General features: G+C 43.6%; 1 protein-coding gene across 5 annotated transcripts in view; it reads right to left on the minus strand.

Annotated features, from left to right (window-relative positions):
- RNF216 (ring finger protein 216) overlaps nt 1-18,473 on the minus strand; it is a 127,228-nt gene that overhangs the window by 74,380 nt on the left and 34,375 nt on the right. For all 5 annotated transcript variants that reach the window (XM_005289066.5, XM_042853118.2, XM_065558997.1 and 2 more), the window contains 9 exons: nt 15,426-15,502; nt 10,082-10,184; nt 9,104-9,268; nt 7,767-7,881; nt 7,326-7,465; nt 6,218-6,268; nt 4,953-5,090; nt 3,226-3,374; nt 2,634-2,712 (listed from right to left, as the gene is read on the minus strand). In XM_005289066.5, coding sequence (XP_005289123.2) covers nt 2,634-2,712; nt 3,226-3,374; nt 4,953-5,090; nt 6,218-6,268; nt 7,326-7,465; nt 7,767-7,881; nt 9,104-9,268; nt 10,082-10,184; nt 15,426-15,502 — 1,017 coding nt within the window. The remainder of the gene's footprint in view (nt 1-2,633; nt 2,713-3,225; nt 3,375-4,952; nt 5,091-6,217; nt 6,269-7,325; nt 7,466-7,766; nt 7,882-9,103; nt 9,269-10,081; nt 10,185-15,425; nt 15,503-18,473) is intronic.

Below are 18,473 nucleotides of genomic sequence, written 5' to 3' on the forward strand. Positions count from 1 at the left end.
CCCGGGAAACTAAAGTTCAACGTTTCATTTTAATCATGGAAAAACACTGATTTTTATGTTGTTGTTTTTTTAAATCACAATTTTGTTATCACAGAAAGCTAGGATCCCTGCTCATTACACGCTCTTCATATACAGTAGTTACTGTAGGCAACTGGCAAGGCCTCCCTCTTACTGGCAATTCTGTCCATTGCTGATGTTAAGACTGGTTACGTCTCAGCCGCTTCGAGGACTGATCACGTGCGAGAGATGCACAAGCAATAGCCCCAGCAGAGTGTCTGGCATGATGCCTGCATGCTGCAGGCTGGATGAAGCACACAGCCAAGGGCTAACACTTTCAACTCTTCAAGGGGTGCAGATATACTTTTGGCCCAAACTTGAACCAACCACCACTCTACAAGATTTTAGGGGAAGTTTTGGGAGAAGCCAAACATCAGTGTGAACCCTGGAATTGAGACCAGAGAGGCTGAGAGAGAGTATGAAAACGCTATGGGACCACCATCTGGTTCACCACTCCCTGCCCCCTCACAAGGATCCTGTGTCCCCTCTGCTGAAACCTCAAGGCTCTCATTTCACCCCTACCACTTCACTTTATACTCCCCTTCACTTTACGTTTTGCATTGCAGCCGAAGTCCTTCCAGCCAAGGAGGGATTCCAGAGCCAGCTGTCGTAACTTGCTGGAGGCACCACTGTTGAGTCTCTGCAACCCTTCCGATATCGAGCATCCACTGCTCTCCTGCATCACCCCACATTCCCATACTAACCCTTTATGCGCTTCACTAAAAAAAAGCTTCCTGCAAATGGGGATGTTAACTAGTAAAATCCCCGTCATGGAAAGACAAGATAGATGGAACTTGGGGAAACCGTTCAACCACAGCTACAAAGCATAGGCAAGTCCTCCCATTTCAAGAAACACATTGATTCTTCCTATTAAGCCTAAAATTGTTTCTTTTTAAGTAATCTTCTAAAAATCCTGATCACCCCCATAGACCTCTGGCTAATGCACCAATACAAGCTGTTGATATTGTGGAAATCCAGTCCCTGTTTTAAGTACCGGCAAGTTAGCCTGAAATATTGTGGTATCAGAAGAGCCAGCCAAACAAAAGGATAGTGCATTTGAAGCACTGATCAACCTGAAAACACTGCCATACCTTCATGCCATAACTTTACATTCTGAAACGAATACCTGTAATTTTAGAATACTGTAATATTCTTCAAATATTTAAACTCCTTATTTGCTGTAACCTGTGGGATTGACCTGTATGGTTCACTTTAAAAAAAAAAAGAGGAGGGTTCTATTCTTTTATCAAGCAGTTTTAAAAATTGGTTGATTGTGCACAAGTCACTGGTGCCATCTAGTGGTTCTCAGCCTTCCTTAACCTACATGTCTGGATGCTGTAGTTATCACTTGGGCTGGCAGTACCGGCTGACGTTAGTTCAGTGGGTCTGTATGCCAGAATCCAAAAAACAACTGCTGATCCTTCATCGGGCTAGTCTTGCTCTCAGCTTCACAATGCTGACAATAATGTAGTTATCTATTCTTAGCAATACAAGTTACTCCAAAAAAATAAAATGAGACTTCCAGTACAAGATGATTACTTCTCATCATAGGCAAATGGCCACACAAAATTTAGAATTAAGAACTCTCAGTGGCTACAGTAGCTACAAGCATGAGTGCGATTCATTTAAGACAGGAGCTTCTGTGATACAGACCATTCCATAAGAGTCCCTGAAATTGTGGCTTAAGTTGAGCGAGACTCATTAGGTATTAGAGCTTGGATAAAGACACCATGTAGGTCTGAATTCATTGGCACTGTGAGTTAGAAGGCACTCTGAGAAAAAATGTAGAAGTCCTACCATCAAGATTCTACATGCATTTAGCACTCAAAATATCTAGAAGAAACTAAATCCTATGTCTCTACAGAGCAGATGCAGCACAAGCTGTGGCAATTCAAGGTTTCCCTATTCTGCTCTGCCAGTGTATCTCTCTCTTGATCTGGTGAGACTACCTCCACGGCTGAAAGGGTGGCTCACTCTCCAGGACCCATTCAGTGGCTAAGCCCTCTGCGGAGATGGCAACAAGGGTGCTGATTAGTGGGTTTTGTGAGGAGTACATAAATTCCCAGTCCTTTGAGTGTACAGATTTCATGTAAACCCTGCAGATGGTGACTTTCTGGCACTACTTATGAAGTCTGGACCCAGAGTGGTGACATGCAGCAACAATAGAAAGTGTCATTCTATTATGGAATTTGATTTTGGTTTCCCCAGTTCTCTTAAAGTTTCATTACAGTGAGAATGGTCATAAAAGCCAAATGACATTTTAAAAAGACCCTATTACAAGTCCAGTTTAAACTTGTGCTTAAGTATCTTGAGAGACATTACTGTGCACCCATCTCCTAAGCGGAGCACACAGAACTGGATTTAACCAGGTCTGTATTAACAGTACCCTGAAATGCAGTTCTGCGTTTAGTCACGTGCCTTAACAGAAGACCAACAAGTCACCTTGGCAAGAATTCTATCCCTCCACCACACCCATGTCACATGCACATTTCATACCGCTAGCAAAACAGAGCAGCCCTCAAGCGCTATACCTCAGAACTCTGAAAGAGACGACCAGGTAAATATCAGCCTTTTACCTTCCTGCAGCGAGGATTGGGACAGCTGAACCGCTTCACATCATTGTCCAGGAGTGCCGGGAAGTTACAGAAAGGACACCTACAGTGCAAAAAAAGACAACATTAACATCCTGTATTCAGTAACTCTGTTGTAACAAATCCACACGCCCATTAACAAGGTGGCCAGCTAAGGCCTGTCTATCAAAGAAACGATTCAATGATCTCAGCACTGCCTCTTCTCTTCCTACAGTTCTCTGATTGCAACCCCGCTTTGTGTCCTAAAGATCATGTGCTTAGTGCTGCTTCTAGACTAATTTCACACAAAGGATTAGTGCAGAGCTGACAAACCACAAAGGATGCAACGCTCTATTGATCTGGATTGGTTTCTACCTACCAAAGAAAGCAAGCTTCTATGAATACAAATATTCAGGGGTAAAAAAGTCAGATGCCTCAATTACAGACAGCCTTTAAAAAAAATCCAGCTGCCTTGTATTACCAAGCCAGCTAATGTTTTGGGCTATAGAACAAGAATCTACTGCAACACTAGCTGTCGAACGACCACTTGTTCATCTATCTCACAGTATTAACCCACTTTGACACGCTGGGAACTTACCTGACTAGCTCATCCGCACAGGCAGCGGCCACCTCTTCCTCAGCTTTCCGCTCATAGTATTTACACAGGATGTTCTCTGGGAGTACCTTCTCCAGCTCACTGGTCGGGAATGAACATGTGCAGCTCCCTTCCATGCAGCTGAGCTCTGACTACATTGGTGAGGGAAGAGAAGAAGAGACAATGAAAGTTCATAACACGTAAGGCACCGCTCAATTCTACTGAATCAAGATTGATTCAACAGAACCGAGTGGCCTAAAACAAAGAAAATGTTGGTATTGAAACTGACATTTCCCGATGTGACCACAGCAGATGTCTACATATGTGCAGAGGTGGAAGGGGAACAAGTGCCATATGCCATGTAAACACTCAGCTATCAAACACGGTCAATCGTTTTGTGCAGCGGCCATTTTCCCACAGAAGGTAGATCATTAATGGCAGAATTCATCCTTTTCAAATATTTCAAAATATTTCTACCTTATGAACAGAACAGTGACATTGTTTTATGAGATAAAGCCTGCTAAGTGCATATTTTTGTTGTCACAACCCCCTGTGTGGACTTATTTTTAAGTCACAGATGTTCAACTAGGCATTAGTATTGCTATACCACTACACTTCAGTTCCTCCACTTCAAGCTACACCACGAGACATGGTACATACACCTCTACCTCGATATAACGCGACCCGATATAACACGAATTCGGATATAACGCGGTAAAGCAGCGCTCCGGGGGGGTGGGGCCGCGCACTCTGGTGGATCAAAGCAAGTTCAATATAACATGGTTTCACCTATAACATGCTAAGATTTTTTGGCTCCTGAGGACAGCGTTATATCGAGGTAGAGGTGTACTAATATCAATGAATGCATAGATATCTAAAAGCTAAAACAAAAAAATGGAATTGGAACACTACACAAGAGAATCCCCTAAGACTTCACTCCCTGCACGCCTCAGAGCAGCGGTTTTCAAACTTTTTGAGCTGAGCCCCCCTTTGAATAATAACTTTTTGGTTGTGCCCCCTCCAACCCAGACAAAAAAAAAAAAAAAAAGGAGGTGAGTCGGGGTGGAGGCGGTGCTCCCTACCCGAGTGCCGAAACCCCAAGCACCACCGCAGGGGCGGAAGTCTGAGCCACTTGGCATCGCAACTCCCACCCCACCCCCGACACCCGCCCCAGTCCCTCCATGCCCCCTTAGGAGGGGCTCACCCCCCAGCTTGAAAACCTCCGCCTCAGAGTTCAAATCTTGAGCCCCAGCCACCAACCTACCCCATTGTGCAAAACCAGGTTACGGCTCTGGTTTGGAAGCAAAGACATAGGAAGAAAGTGAAAATATTGTCTCTCTTTTACTCACCCCATTGAGCCTGGCTATTGACTGGGGCAACTGTACACCGTTGGGAAAAATGTTGCTACGAGAACCTTAATTCCGCTTGCTTAACTATGTAACCTTAACCAGACATTAAGTTTCTGTGCATTTAGCACTGTTAAGGAGATATTCAATTCAGCGACAAAGATCCCAGTAGGCAATTGTTAGCTATCTGCAGGAGGGCAAGATGAATTTGTTTTTTTGCTACTAAAGTTGAGTGTGTTCCACACGATGGAACACTTCACAAGAAGTGCAGTTATACCAAGTTCACAAATTCCTCCAGCATAACCACATACTTCACATTATTGTTTACATGAGCTTACACATGATGCCTCCATCCACCTTTCATGCTCTTGTTGGGACACTTACCTTCCCAGAGCCAAAGACTGCCTCCTGAGCATATTTGATTAGGCACTCCTTGCAGAACAAGTGACCATCTGCACACTGCGTCAGTTCCTCAAACGCGAATTCCCCATAGCAACAACGACACTCGATCATCTGACCATCCTGCAACCCATTAAAAAGGATTAATTCCCCCACCATCCAACCCAAGTAACTACAGCGATAGGCTATTGGAAATATATAAATGAGACAGCCATAAAATTAGCATATGCAGTTGAGAGAACCTCACCACCCAGTCTGAGACTCCCAATAAGCTGAAAGTGGCATGAGCATTTCTATCGAGTAAGAATAGCTACAGTTTGTAACAAATAGTTGCTTTGTTTAGAGTTTAAATTCCCCAAGAAAGTTAAAAACCGGAGGCATTAACCACTCTCTAAGCAGACTGCGATATAGGACAAGCTATCACTGTAGCCAATTACCAAACCCATGCATGATTTGGTGTATTTGCTAGGCTGCCTAAGTGTTAAGAATTAGGAGATTTGAACTACAGAAGAACAAAAGTATCACTAGAAGGGGAGGAAGGGGACAGAATGCACCATTCACATTTGGAGACTAGGATTCAAGTTTAGTGGCCTACAACTACCCCAAAGGATATTTATCCATATCACAGGTCAGGAATATGGTGCCTTGGCAGCACTGTTGTAGAGGCTGGGAAGCTTGCACAGTTCCTGTCTGTGATACGACGGCACTAAGCATGTTCCCGTCCTTGTAAAGGCCTATATGCACTCCAAAGCTTAAAGGTAATAGCCATTGAAAGGAAAAAGGTAATCTATGGCAGCTGAATAGAACTCCAACTATCATCTCTCTTAACTGAAATGGAAAGGCTTCGTTTTCAGATTTCTAACAAGCCTCCACCGTGAATGGAAAAGAAGCCGCTCCAAGAACAGCACATCTGTTTTAAATTGCCATAATGTGCGTAGGAATGGCAACCCTGATACTAACCTTTTGCAGTGCTGGCACTGGCCAATCAAGTTATAAGCAGCAACCAAATGAGTTACTACAGATCATTACGTGCATCCATACTGCCTTCCTGGACTCAGCTGTTGATAACCTTTTCTAAAAGCCCGCCCGCGCCCCCCCCCCCCACTCTATCTATCGGGGTTCTACCAGCTCAGCAAAAGCAATCCTACAGCAAATGAATGGAGTATGTGAGGAGCCAGACCAAGTCAGCTTAGAAATCAGGGAGTAAATCCAAATACTTATTACAAAAATCAGGTGATAGAGCTACTGACCTTCTGATACTGCTCCTCGTTCATCTGCAGGGCAAGAAGGAAGTCTGCATGCTGAAAGAGACATGTGCATTTGTAATTATAGAACTAATAAGGCTCCATTCCAGTCGCTAAACACTTTTATGTAATCTTAAGATTTAGGAATCAGAAGTATGTTACACATGACGGGCTGCCCACAAACTGCTCAACCTACCATTCCAATTGCAGATACCCATCAAGCTATTTAAGACTCTGCTCTTCAACCCACCGCTGCTATGAACCAAATTCCAGACAGGCAGCAAATTCAGGCTCTTGCAGACCCAATGTGCAGAGCAGATACCAGAGTCAAGGGCTTTTACAGAGATGATTCTGAGAGCATCTGCCTTGTTTTTAAAGGAACACCATCAATTTATAAAGTTTTCAAAGCAATTCTTTCCCCAGCAAGTCAGTGTTAAGGTAGAAACTCAGACCTTTCCTAGAATCTGAGCTGCAGAGGCAGTTTGTAGTAATGGGTGCCAAGGTTCTGCTTTGGCAGACTTGAGTTTAGGTTCTGCTTTTAGTTTCAATGTAGGTAGACAGAGGAGTTCTGCATAGTATGTCTAGTCTCCAGAAGGTGAAGTGGGTAGACAGATTGCCTCGTAGGCACAACAGGGATCATGCTAGTTATAGTGTTGTATTAAACGCCAAAAGAAATCTTACCATTAGTACTGTGATAAAAGAAGGGATGTTACTGCCAAACAGAGGAAGAGGTTTAAAGCTTACTGGGGCCGAGAATGAGCAGTCCTATAACTCAAGGAACAAAATCAAACCACACCCCTTCCCTGGATTAAGGAGGGTCCAGAATGGCATTTTAACTCCAGCTCAGCATCCCAAATCAAGTGAAAATGTGAGCTGCGGGGAGATTTCTCCAGGCAGAAATGGTAGGTAGCTGCCTACGCGTGTAGTAAGCTCTGAATAAGTTGCTAGCTTGGCTATTCCCAAGGCGCCAAACCACAGCTCATTTCTAAAAGTCATGAATGGGAACTGGGAGGAGGGAGAATTGATAGATATTCAACGTTTTGTTCTGGTATTTGTATTTCTGCAGGAGACAGACAGACCGACCAACGATGAGGGCAGTTCATGTCAGTCTCACCTCGGCCATCTCTTTAATTTTCTGTTCATAGAACTCCTGTTCCTGTTGCACGGGTGGGAGAAGCGAGAGTCTATCATAGGACCTGTAGTGCCGTCTCTTGTTCTCCAAGAAGAACATCCGCTTCTCAATTTTCACATCACCTAAAGCAGGATGAGAAGGGACTGGGCAGTGAGAACAAAGCTCAGGGTGTTTCCTCATCTATACCTGTGACATGACAGACCACTACTCATTATACAACTTCAGGAGCTCAGAAGCAAATACTGTATCAAAAAGACATGGTATTTATTCATGAAGAATACCATATCTTCATATCCATACTAGACAGTGGAAGAAAAAGTAGAGGTTTCAGAGTCAGAGCACCTAACAGTGGTTCCTTCGGTGGTGGGTAAGCTCTGCTCGCAAGATGCACACAAACTACCATAAACACCATCTGCCACTTACCTTGCTCAAATTTGAAATCAATGTAGGAAAACTGGTTCATTTCTTTCCTCCGTTTTCGCTTCCCACTGTTTTCGGGAGACAGCTCCTGCCATTTTTTGAGGGCATCGGAAAAGGCCTTAAAAACAAAAACAAAAAAAACACACACACCCCAACAAGAAAAGAGGGACGTTAACACAATCACTCCAGATAAGTCTGCACTACTCTTTGCAAGAAAACAAGAACTGTGTGTGTGTCCATGAAAGCACTACAAATTCACAGGGCCTTCAAGCCTGACTTGAAGACAGGGAAGCAAAAGCCTCAGAAATAAGTCTGCTTCTCTATCCTTCACTCATCCTACCACCTTAGAGATGTGGGGAGATCACATCAAGTTGGAAACCGAGTGCTTTATTGTTCAGGCACAGTGGAATGATATACAACAACCCCTAAAGTGCTATCTATAATGCTGCAATGCCAGTACCCAGAAAGTAGTGGGTACAGTCTAATACATTCTGAAGGATGTTTTTGCAGGTAATCTGTGAAGGTTTAGGGCCAGATCATGCAAAACTTTTCTACAAAGCATTAAGCTAGTCTGAGGTGTTTAGTCATATTTCAATGTTGTGGTATTAGATGGGGGAAAAGGATTAACAGTTTCAGAAAAAAAAAATGGTCACTAGCCAGCAACAACTCAGACTAAACTAAACTAAACATATCGCCCCTTGAACTCACTTTCTTTGAGCTGCTCTGCAGTTCTGCTACACGGATAGTCTTCTAAAAAGAAACTACCGTGCAAGCTAAATCTAAGGGGGCCAGAATGGCTCAGTAGACTCAACCAATTCTTCGTAACTCAGGTGATTAGAAAAAGAATGAGTGAGGAGAGAGGGATCTCGCATATCAGCTGTAAATTACATAAGGGGTTGATCACATCTGCTTCTTACTCATCTAATTTAGGAGGTGACACTCCGTTATGTTTAAGTTGTGTTTGTATAAAACTGACATATTTGTTTTAAGATTTGGCTAGAATAGGCGTTGCTGGCAATTACACCTCCTTTTGGCCATGAGGCCTGGAATGTTCCTTGGGATAGGCTATGTTGTAATCACCACTAACTAGCCAGCACGCCCCATAACTCTGTATTCTGGGAGAAGCATAACAACATCAGCAGCAAGACGGGATGCTTCAGAAATGTCACAAAATAAGCTATTTCCTACCAGCCAGTGATCTGAAGATCAATTGCACTCCAAGTAAAGGAGCGTTTTTAATACTAGCAGATGGTGCAAACAAACAAAGGAACCAGGCTGCCCCCTTCCCAGCACCAGGGAGAGGCAGTCTTGGAAAGAAAAACAGAATCTGACTGAAGAACCTTGCGTGTGATTGCATAGTGTCCCTTGAGTTCATGTAGTGCCCACTTGATGTCCTGACTGCTCAGCATTTTGAAGTCGGCCATAAGGAGGTCAGCTGCTTGGATAAAGCACCGTTGATCAAGCGGGGCGAGTTTGGAAAAGTCAAAGTAGTCCACTTTAGGCACCTGGAGAGAAAATTAAGACAGGAGTTAATGCAAGCCTGACCTTTTAAAAATAAAAAGGCTTTCCTCTTTCAGCAGTGATGAGCGAACATTGGCAAGACCACCCAGAACTAAACTGACTGTTCTGAGAGTGTGCACAGTGTGTGTAGAATTAGGTTATTCTAATGATGAGTGGGTTCATCTGAGTAGGATTAAGATTTGCTCTGTTCTCAAGAGGATGAGACTTAATATCTATGCTGTCTGGCCCCTGTATAACCATTGGAGATCTACTTAAATAAAAGGAAAGTAGCCAATGGGGAGACAAGGAACCTTCCAGTTACTTTTGATGGAAATAAAGTGGGGAAATACACTGAAGCAGCTAGCCAGGCTAGTGACTGAATGGTAGTGCTCCAACGCCACACGGAGAATTGGATTAGAATTTCAGACTACTTCATACTCCAAGGAACTGGGTGTGCAGAAGCACTCCATATTAATATCAATTACCTACCGAAAAGGATTGAAGGGGTCAGAGTGCTTTCCATTTCTCCTTGATTGAAGGAGATTGCATGTGATGCAGTCTTGTACGGTACATTTGAAGGAAAAAACTGGCAGGAACTAGGGATGCACAAGACCCAGTAGAAGAAAGCCCTTTGGAAGTCATTTTACAAGCATGCTTTTAATAGATTTATAATATACCAAAGGCTCCCCAATCAGGGCCCCATTGCACTAGGCATTGTGTACAAACATTTACGGAAAGGAAAAGCTTATACTGAAAGCAGCCCAAATGGAATGTGTTTGCTGGGATGCAGATTAAACATGAAGACACTTTTCACTTGCCTTTGTCTCATCTTGGCTGGCGAGCAGGCTGCTATTGGGATTTAAAACCACTCTGCCTTCCTTCTTTGGATAATCTGGATTTTCCAGAAGAAAATTACAAAGTCTGCAAAGATAAATGTAGTTACTTGTGGGTTTGCGAGCCCACATCCCTGCATACATTCCTTTAAATTTTAGCTTCTTCAAATTAAGAAGCCCTGTGGATATGCTACAGCTGGGCATCACAGGCTAAAAGGCGGCATTTCAGGTTAAAGTAAACTACAGCCAGGAAGGTTTGAAAGACAAATCCACTCGTTTTTATTTATTGTTCAAACATTTGATCCTTCTTTCACTTGACCCTGAAGTTCAGTTCACACAGATGAGTTGGCAACATCATAACTATTTCCATATCAGAAAGGAGATGGCAAACATGACTTACCTCACTACATTTAAAGGCAGCCGTGGTCAGAAAAGTGGCCATGTTCAATCAGGCACCTTCTTTGGGTGTATTTCAAATCATTGTTGACGTCAGATAAAAAACATTTACTACTTTTTTAACTTGTGCTTCACTGTAGAACTAACAGCACCGAGATTGACTAGGAAAGGGTAAGCGCCAGCATGCAGCACTAGTGGCTGCCGTTTCAGCTAGAACAAAACCCCCTTTCGAAAGTTTTATTTTAAGAGCAAAGAAATCCCAGAGCACAAGGTGTTGCCCCGGCCCTGGACCAGCCTTTCCAAGATGGAGATCGGTTTCAAATCTTAGTTAAATCCTCCACCCGCCATCTAGCCTCACACAGAAACAGAGAAGAAACCATGTTTAAACTCGGTTTGAACACAGGGTACGAGCTCTGACTATGGGTTTCACTACAATAAGGTTTAAGTCACACAGGCACTGTCTAGACCACATTAGGAACTGGTTTAGCTACAACTGTTTAAGCCATATTTAAAAATTTTTGTTTTAAAAATAAACCACATACTTCACTCCAAACCCAATGGAGCAGAGGTCCTACTACTAGTGACCACGAATTTGGCAGATGCAAAAGTTTCAGTTTAGCTTAACTAAAAGCTTCTGCTCAGAAAAGGCCGTGGCAAACAGCTCATCAGGGCATCTACGTTGCCAGAGCCCTGAGGAGAAGATTTCAGAATCTAGCTCTACAGAAATGGGTTGTAGTGATCAGAGCAGGGGACTGTGAATCAGAACTCAGTGACATATTGCCAGCTCGGTTACTGAGGTTATGACTATACTGTGGCAAAAGACCCATGGCATGGCTGTGGCCGGCCTAGGCCAGCTGACTTGGGCTTGCAAGACTATAAATCTGCTGTGTAGTTGTTCAGGCTCGGGCTGATGCCTGCCCTCTGAGATTAGGGTGACCAGACAGCAAGTGTGAAAAACCAGGACGGGGTGGGGTGTAATAGGTGCCTATATAAGACAAAGCCCCATATATCGGGACTGTCCCTATAAAATCAGGACATCTAGTCACCCTATCTGAGATGCTCCCACCCCTCATGGGATCTCAGAGCCCAGGCTCCAGGCCAAGCTCAATCATCTGCACTGCAATTTTATAGCCAGAGCCAGCTGACCTGGGCTCTGTGACTCGGTGCCACGAGTTTATCGCAGTGCAGACATACATGCCAAAACTAGCATAGCCAGTCAGGGTCACACAAACAGTTCCTTAGGTTTCATCCCGTTGTGTGGATGCAGAGACTCTCTCAGAGGTGCTAGGAGGAACAGTTAATGTTTGTAAAGCACAGAAACCTTTCAATGAAAGGTGCTAGATAACAGCCATAGCATTCTTCCTAGCTCCAGCCAATGCTAACGACTCATTTTTGCAATCAGAAGAGGGGTTTTTCTTAAAAAAGCCAGTTCAAATGCAGCACTTTCCCACCCTCTCAACACTATTATTTTAGTCCAACTCTCACACTCAAAGCAAAGCGTTATATTAGGCACTGACATATTGAGCCAGAAAATAAGCTTAATCAAAAGTGTCCGCAAATGAAAATTTAAGATATATGGTACCCTGCTACGTGGCATGTTTACATTTTATCTTCTATGTCAGAGGAAAATGTTTAAGATGTCCATCTTGGAAAACAGCCTCATGCCATGACATTGTATGTGTCTGACAGCACTGGGCATTTTTTTAAAACTGCTGATGTCCAGTGAAATGGAAATTTCACAGAGTTCAAGCCAGAGCAGCTGAAATGTAACAGTTTAAATTGTGGGACAATCAGTTTACATTTTAATTATACTGTGTATGGTCACTTGGGTGCCTAACATTTTCAGGGAAGTTAACCTTCACTATGCCTGACAATTAGTTAAATGGGCCCCTCTATGCAGTGAACGTGCTGCAGTGCACCTGCACCAGAGGATATCAAGCCTGTGAAGAGCCTTGTCACAGCCCAAATCTGGCCCCTCCTATTTATTACATTTCAGCTTGACATGCCATCGAGATGAAAGCGCTCTTGCAAGTAAGGTTGATCAGAGCTCTGACCTGCTTATTCCAACACAAAAGATGTGATGACAACCCAAAAGATAGCTTATTAAAAGGAATAAAAATACAGGCAAGAAGCCTTTGTTGACCTGTCAGTCACCCATGCACCACAGAGCAGATCTTTTAGAGTGCTTACTGGATACTCTATAAACACCACCTCATTTGTCCTAGATCAACAGGGTCCTAGAAGCTAAAATTGGAGTTTAATCTAGTGAACCCTTGCAGAATAGGGTATTTGACAGGAGACTGGTGGGGAAAGGATGCTTCAAAGCATGAATGGGAAAGTGAGAAATTAGTGGCTTCTATTAGGGAAACCAAAGTCCCAAACTCTTGTCTCTGGTGGAGAGATCTTAAAGCACAAACAGCTAATGTGGGAGACTAGGAATTCTATGACCATTAGGTATTGAACATCCTAGGTTCATTGCTGACTGTCCTAATTATGGTTCCACATAACTTGTAGACTCATGCACCCTGATCTTGTTCAATTAATTGCCCTGTGCAGCCAGACAAGAGCTACCTTCATATAAAACGTTGTGAACACTCCAGCCACTGACCGTTATTTTCAATTTTTGCTTCACTTATTAATCAGCTTTAACATGTTTTAGCCTGTGAAATGGCATCTTCAGGCCATACTGATAGGCTCTACGTTACAGACCCAGGCTGATGAAGCAAAATACCTGGAGCCACTTCCTCTTGTTTCAAAATCATGCAATTTACCCAGTTCTGCTGATACCAAGATATTAGACTCCTCAACTGCCAAAGGGTATGTCTTCACTACCCGCCGTATCGGTGGGTAGCAATCGATTTATCCAGGATCGATATATCGCGTCTCATTAAGACGCCATATATTGATCCCCGAACGCGCTCACCGTCGACTCCGGAACTCCACCAGAGTGAGCGCCGGTAGCGCAGTCGACGGGGGAGCCGCGGCCATCGATCCCGCGCCATCTGGACCCCAGGTAATTCGATCCAAGATATTCGTGTAGCTGAAATTGCGTATCTTGGATCGATCCCCCCCCCCCCAGTGTAGACCAGCCTTAAGTGTCCAGATTTCGGCAAGGAAATGAGGAAGAGGGTGGTGCTGCGTTAATGAAGTACATTAGTCTTTATTCAGTGTTCAGTGGCATTTTGATCCTAGGGTGATCAAGAGAGATCTCAAATACAGTGTTTAACACAGAATAATTTTTCTGGAGTCACCAACGCAACTGCCGAAATAATTTAACAATCCTCAGATTGGTTTACAACTGGTTTTACTTGTCAAAGTTTCGCTCAAGTTCTAGGCTACCAGCAGCTGATATTTATAAAGTTAACACTATCAACTCACGACGTGTTCGATTTTTTTCCTGAATATTTTCTATACACATGACAAAGCTAACAGGGCAGGCCACTCCAGTGTTACGGAAAACCACATCAAAGCATCAGGAGGCGAGTCCAGGACGTCGTGTCAGCTTCATAAGGAATACATGCCAAGTCAGTCACAAGCTGGAGAGCAGGAACAAGCAGGAAACTAATTTTTCAAATCAGATAGGCAAAGGAAAGTCAAGCCCATCCACCGACTTTTTTAAAGCAGCAGGGGGAGGAATAGCTCAGTGGTTTGAGCATTGACCTGCTAAACCCAGGGTTGTGAGTTCAATCCTTGAGGGGGCCACTTAGGGATCTGGGGCAAAATCAGTACTTGGTCCTGCTAGTGAAGGCAGGGCGCTGGACTCGATGACCTTTCAAGGTCCCTTCCAGTTCTAGGAGATAGGATATCTCCATTAATTTGGGGAGGAGGGATAGCTCAGTGGTTCGGGCAGTGGCCTGCTAAACCCAGGGTTATGAGTTCAATCGTTGAGGGGGGCCATTTAGGGATCTGGGGCAAAAATCTGTCTGGGGATTGGTCTTGCTTTGAGCAGGGAGTTGGACTAGATGACCTCCTGAGGTCCCTTCCAACCCTGATATTCTATGATTCTATGAAAGCTAGTAAAACATCATCAGGACAGTCTATAAATATTAAGGGTATAAACATGAAGGATGGAAAGAAACTATCTAAATGTTTATTTAGAAGCAATGGAATATATTTAAGGGAAAATCAGCTCGAGAGAATGTAGGAAAACATCTTCCTGAATGCGAGATCTTGTAGGCTATAGAGTATCTCCCAAGGGAAGGAATGGAAACCTCTGTACCTGGACATTCAAAAGCAGGCTAAATGTACTAGAAAAATAGAGCACAATCCTGCATGACCTAATAGGACTTTTTAACTTTGTGACACTATGAACATTCCAAAAGTGAGAAGATATGTGGTACCAACATACCACTCAATTTTGCCAAGAACCCAGAAAAGTATTATTTTAAGCTCTACTTGTACCTGCTCTAATGTAGCAAGAGAGCTTTAGCCGTTCTGGAATGATTCAGTCTCCTTTGAGCAATGCTTTACAAAAGTCATCTCTGTGCTTTATTGCCGCCTAGACACCTACTGGCATTTTTCTAGAAGTTTGTTAGTAATGAAACAACTCTAGCTGCGACACAAAGATTTGAACGAATAGAAAAGCTGAAGGCAGAGTATTTTTCATGTTACCAAGAATAAGGGTGGTGGAGCTAGAACATAATGACAGCCAGTTTTGCTGAGCTGGGACAATGCCGTGGTGGGGGCGGGGGAGGGGAGAGGGGGGGAAGCTTTGTTTTCAAAAAGGATTCTATTATGATTAAGGAAGGATCTGTGCTTCTAGACACTCATGTCAATGCAGACTTCCTCCCCGGCACATTTTGAAGCAATATGATTAGGGTCAGGACTATGAATCTGTGACTGTAGCCAACTTATTTGTTATTTCATGAGTAAATAGTCCCATTAACCAATTTACAGCTATGTGAGAAGCTCGGACTCTCAGCTCTGTACTTACACATTTAGGTCATAGCAGTTCTTGATGTGAATTAATTCCTCAACATACTCTTTCCTCACATCTGGGAATCTTGCTTCCTATGGTGGGAAAAGCAAAAGGTTTGTTATATTGGAAATTAAAGTAATAGAAAAAACCTAGCACCAATATTAGTAGGAACAAAATATATATAGCTTAGCTAGCATGTCCCCTCCTTCAGGTGTCAAAGCATCGTCTACGAGAAATTTAAGCTTAACCAGCCTGGAGGGTGGCAACTATAGCATTCAGGTTCCCCCATTCAGTATCTACTCACCACACCCACCCACCCCTTTGCACAAGAGGTTAGGCCAGCTACCCTTGGGCACACTGGGGGTGGTGGTACTGAAGGAAGGCTCTATGAAGCAAGTGTAGCTATTGTTCAATAGTTTCCTGTCCTAAGTAGTTTAATCTTTTCTGCTAAGACTCGCAACACTCAAACACAATCAGTAAAAGGAGTCCACTCCAAGCATCCAGGTGTCTGTCAGTGATAAGATAAACCAGAACTGAGAAGACTGAACTTTTCTTATAGTTTTTGTATAAGCTTTTCCAGCATTCTTCTTACAAAAGGCACCACCCTATCCCTGGAGGGACAGAGAGTGTAAACCGGATCATGTACAGCATTTTGACTTGCAAGACTGTCAAAAAACGTAGTAGTTAAAGAACAAAAGTCAACTTTGTTATGTCCAAAGTTAAGCCCAAAGCGAACTGTGAAGAAGCACAAAGGGATCTCACAAAACTGTGTGACTGGGCAACAAAATGGAAGAAGAAATTCAGTGTTGATAAATGTAAAGTAATACACGTGGGAAAACATAATCCCAACTATACATACAAAATGATGGGGTTTAAATTAGCTGTTACCACTCAGGATAGATCTTGAAGTCATTTGTGAAGCAGCAGTCAAAAAAAGCTAACAGAATTTTAGAAACTATTAGGAAAGGGATAGATATTTTCTGCCTTATCATAATGCCACTATATAAATCCATCGTACACTCAGACCCTGAGTACTGCATGCAGTTCTGGTTTGCCGGAAGCTGGGAATGGGCGACAGGGGATGGATTGCTTGATGATTACCTGTTCTGTTCATTCCCTCTAGGGCACCTGGCATTGACCACTGTCGGAAGACAGGATATTGGGCTAGATGGACCTTCGGTCCGACCCAGTATGGCTGTTCTTATGTTCACCTCATCTCAAAAAAGATACATTAGAATCGGAAATGGTACAGAGAAGGGAAACAAAAGTGATTAGGGTTACAGAACAGCTTCCATATGAGGAGAGATTAAAATATGCCAGGGGATAAGGAGTATTTCTAACTCCAGATTGTAGCACAATCTGTTATTGTTGCAGAGCTTAGATGACTGCTCCATTCCACTAGGCATTGCACACATGGAGTAGAAGACCATAACTGCCCTGAAGGGCTTACAATCGTAGAAGACAACACAGAAAAAGGGTGGGGGAAGGAATATAAAGCTACAAGCAAAGGATGGTTTTCCAGTATCAAGTTAGTGTCATGATTTTATGTTATTATAGGCAGTCCTACCAGCCCCACCTTTTCCTAAAGTTACCTGACACTTCCCATTGCATGACTCTGTTTTCAGTTGCTTATGAAACTTTGTAAAACTGTTTGAGATGAAATCTACATGCCAGGCATCTGTCTGTGGCTAACTGTTTTGGAAAATTTCAGCCAGAAGGTTCAACGTCTCCAAGAACGAGGCTAGGGAAAAATACGTTTTGCCCATGTTAAAAGATTTCTGGAGACATTTTGTTTGCAGAAAGGTCGGCCAGTGGGAGCCGCGATCTGCCGAACCTGCGGACGCGGCAGGTAAACAAACCGGCCCGGCCCGCTAGGGGCTTTCCCTGAACAAGCGGCAGACCGGCTTTGAGAACCACTGCCCTAGAGCCTCCATGCTTTAGAGCAAGAACCTGAAATCTGGCAGGGGGTGACCTTTGTGCCTTTTTCAACCCCCATGAAAATCCATCCAAATTTGTCCAAATTGTAAGTTTTTTGGGGGGTTGGGAGAATTAGGAGGAGGAGTCAGTTTGCACATGCTCATTAGGGACTTGCTAGAGCTTCACAGGTAAAGTTGCCAAAGAGTCTGTCTGCACTGGGCATGCTCCAGTTTGCATGTGGGCAGGACTTTCCCTACAATTGCAGATCTGGGGGGCTGCAGGCTGTGCCAGGGTGAGACACCAGAAATGAGCACAGGGAGCCTGCATTTCCTGTGTTCTGAATGACACCCTCACCCCTCCAGCTTAGCCTAGGCAGGATGAAGGAGAAAGTTACTTAATTTGAATGCAGAGGAGACAGGAGCTGGATGTGGCAGGGAATGGGGAGGGAAATCTGGAAACAGCTGTGCAAGGAGACTGGGAGTGGGATGGGAAGTCTGGAGAGGTGAGACTAGGATTGGCTGGGTAAGGAGATTGGGACAAGAAGGCAGGACTGGGACGGGGCAGAAGGAAGGGAGTCAAATTTGGGGGGGAAATAGGTAGGAGAATCTGTGCCCACTAGAGAACACTCTCCTTCAGAACTGGGAACAGAACCCAAGATTCCCAAGTCCCACCATTCCTCTGCGCTCAGACATCTGTGAAAGCTAGTGGCAAAGAGTCTCATCCACCTCTAGAGCTGGTCCACATAGAGGATGACAACTTTCTACTGCTATCATTTATTCTGTTGGCTCAAGTAATATGGATCTAAAGGTGCCAATCCCGCTGATGACCCATGTGAATGTCAATATGATGCCACATGATGGAATTTGTTTTTCAGATGGCTTTTTTAAAAATTTAGGAAGTTACACTCAACAAATCTATATTAAAAAGAACAGTATTAAGGATGCAAACTCAAGCACTCAGAGGTTGGGAAATGCTAGAATTAAGGTTGCCCGGGCAACCTTAATTCAGCCCCTTTGTTTTTATGCATTATAATGCAGTCTATAATTATAGGATCACATACTATTATTTCCACAGGACCTCTGCTTCATTCAGTGCACAGAATGAAATTGCTCTGGAGATGAATCAGGGCTGTGTAGTAAAGGAGAC

This window comes from Chrysemys picta, chromosome 10 (genome assembly GCF_011386835.1).
Source record: "Chrysemys picta bellii isolate R12L10 chromosome 10, ASM1138683v2, whole genome shotgun sequence".
Lineage (NCBI taxonomy): Eukaryota > Metazoa > Chordata > Testudines > Emydidae > Chrysemys > Chrysemys picta.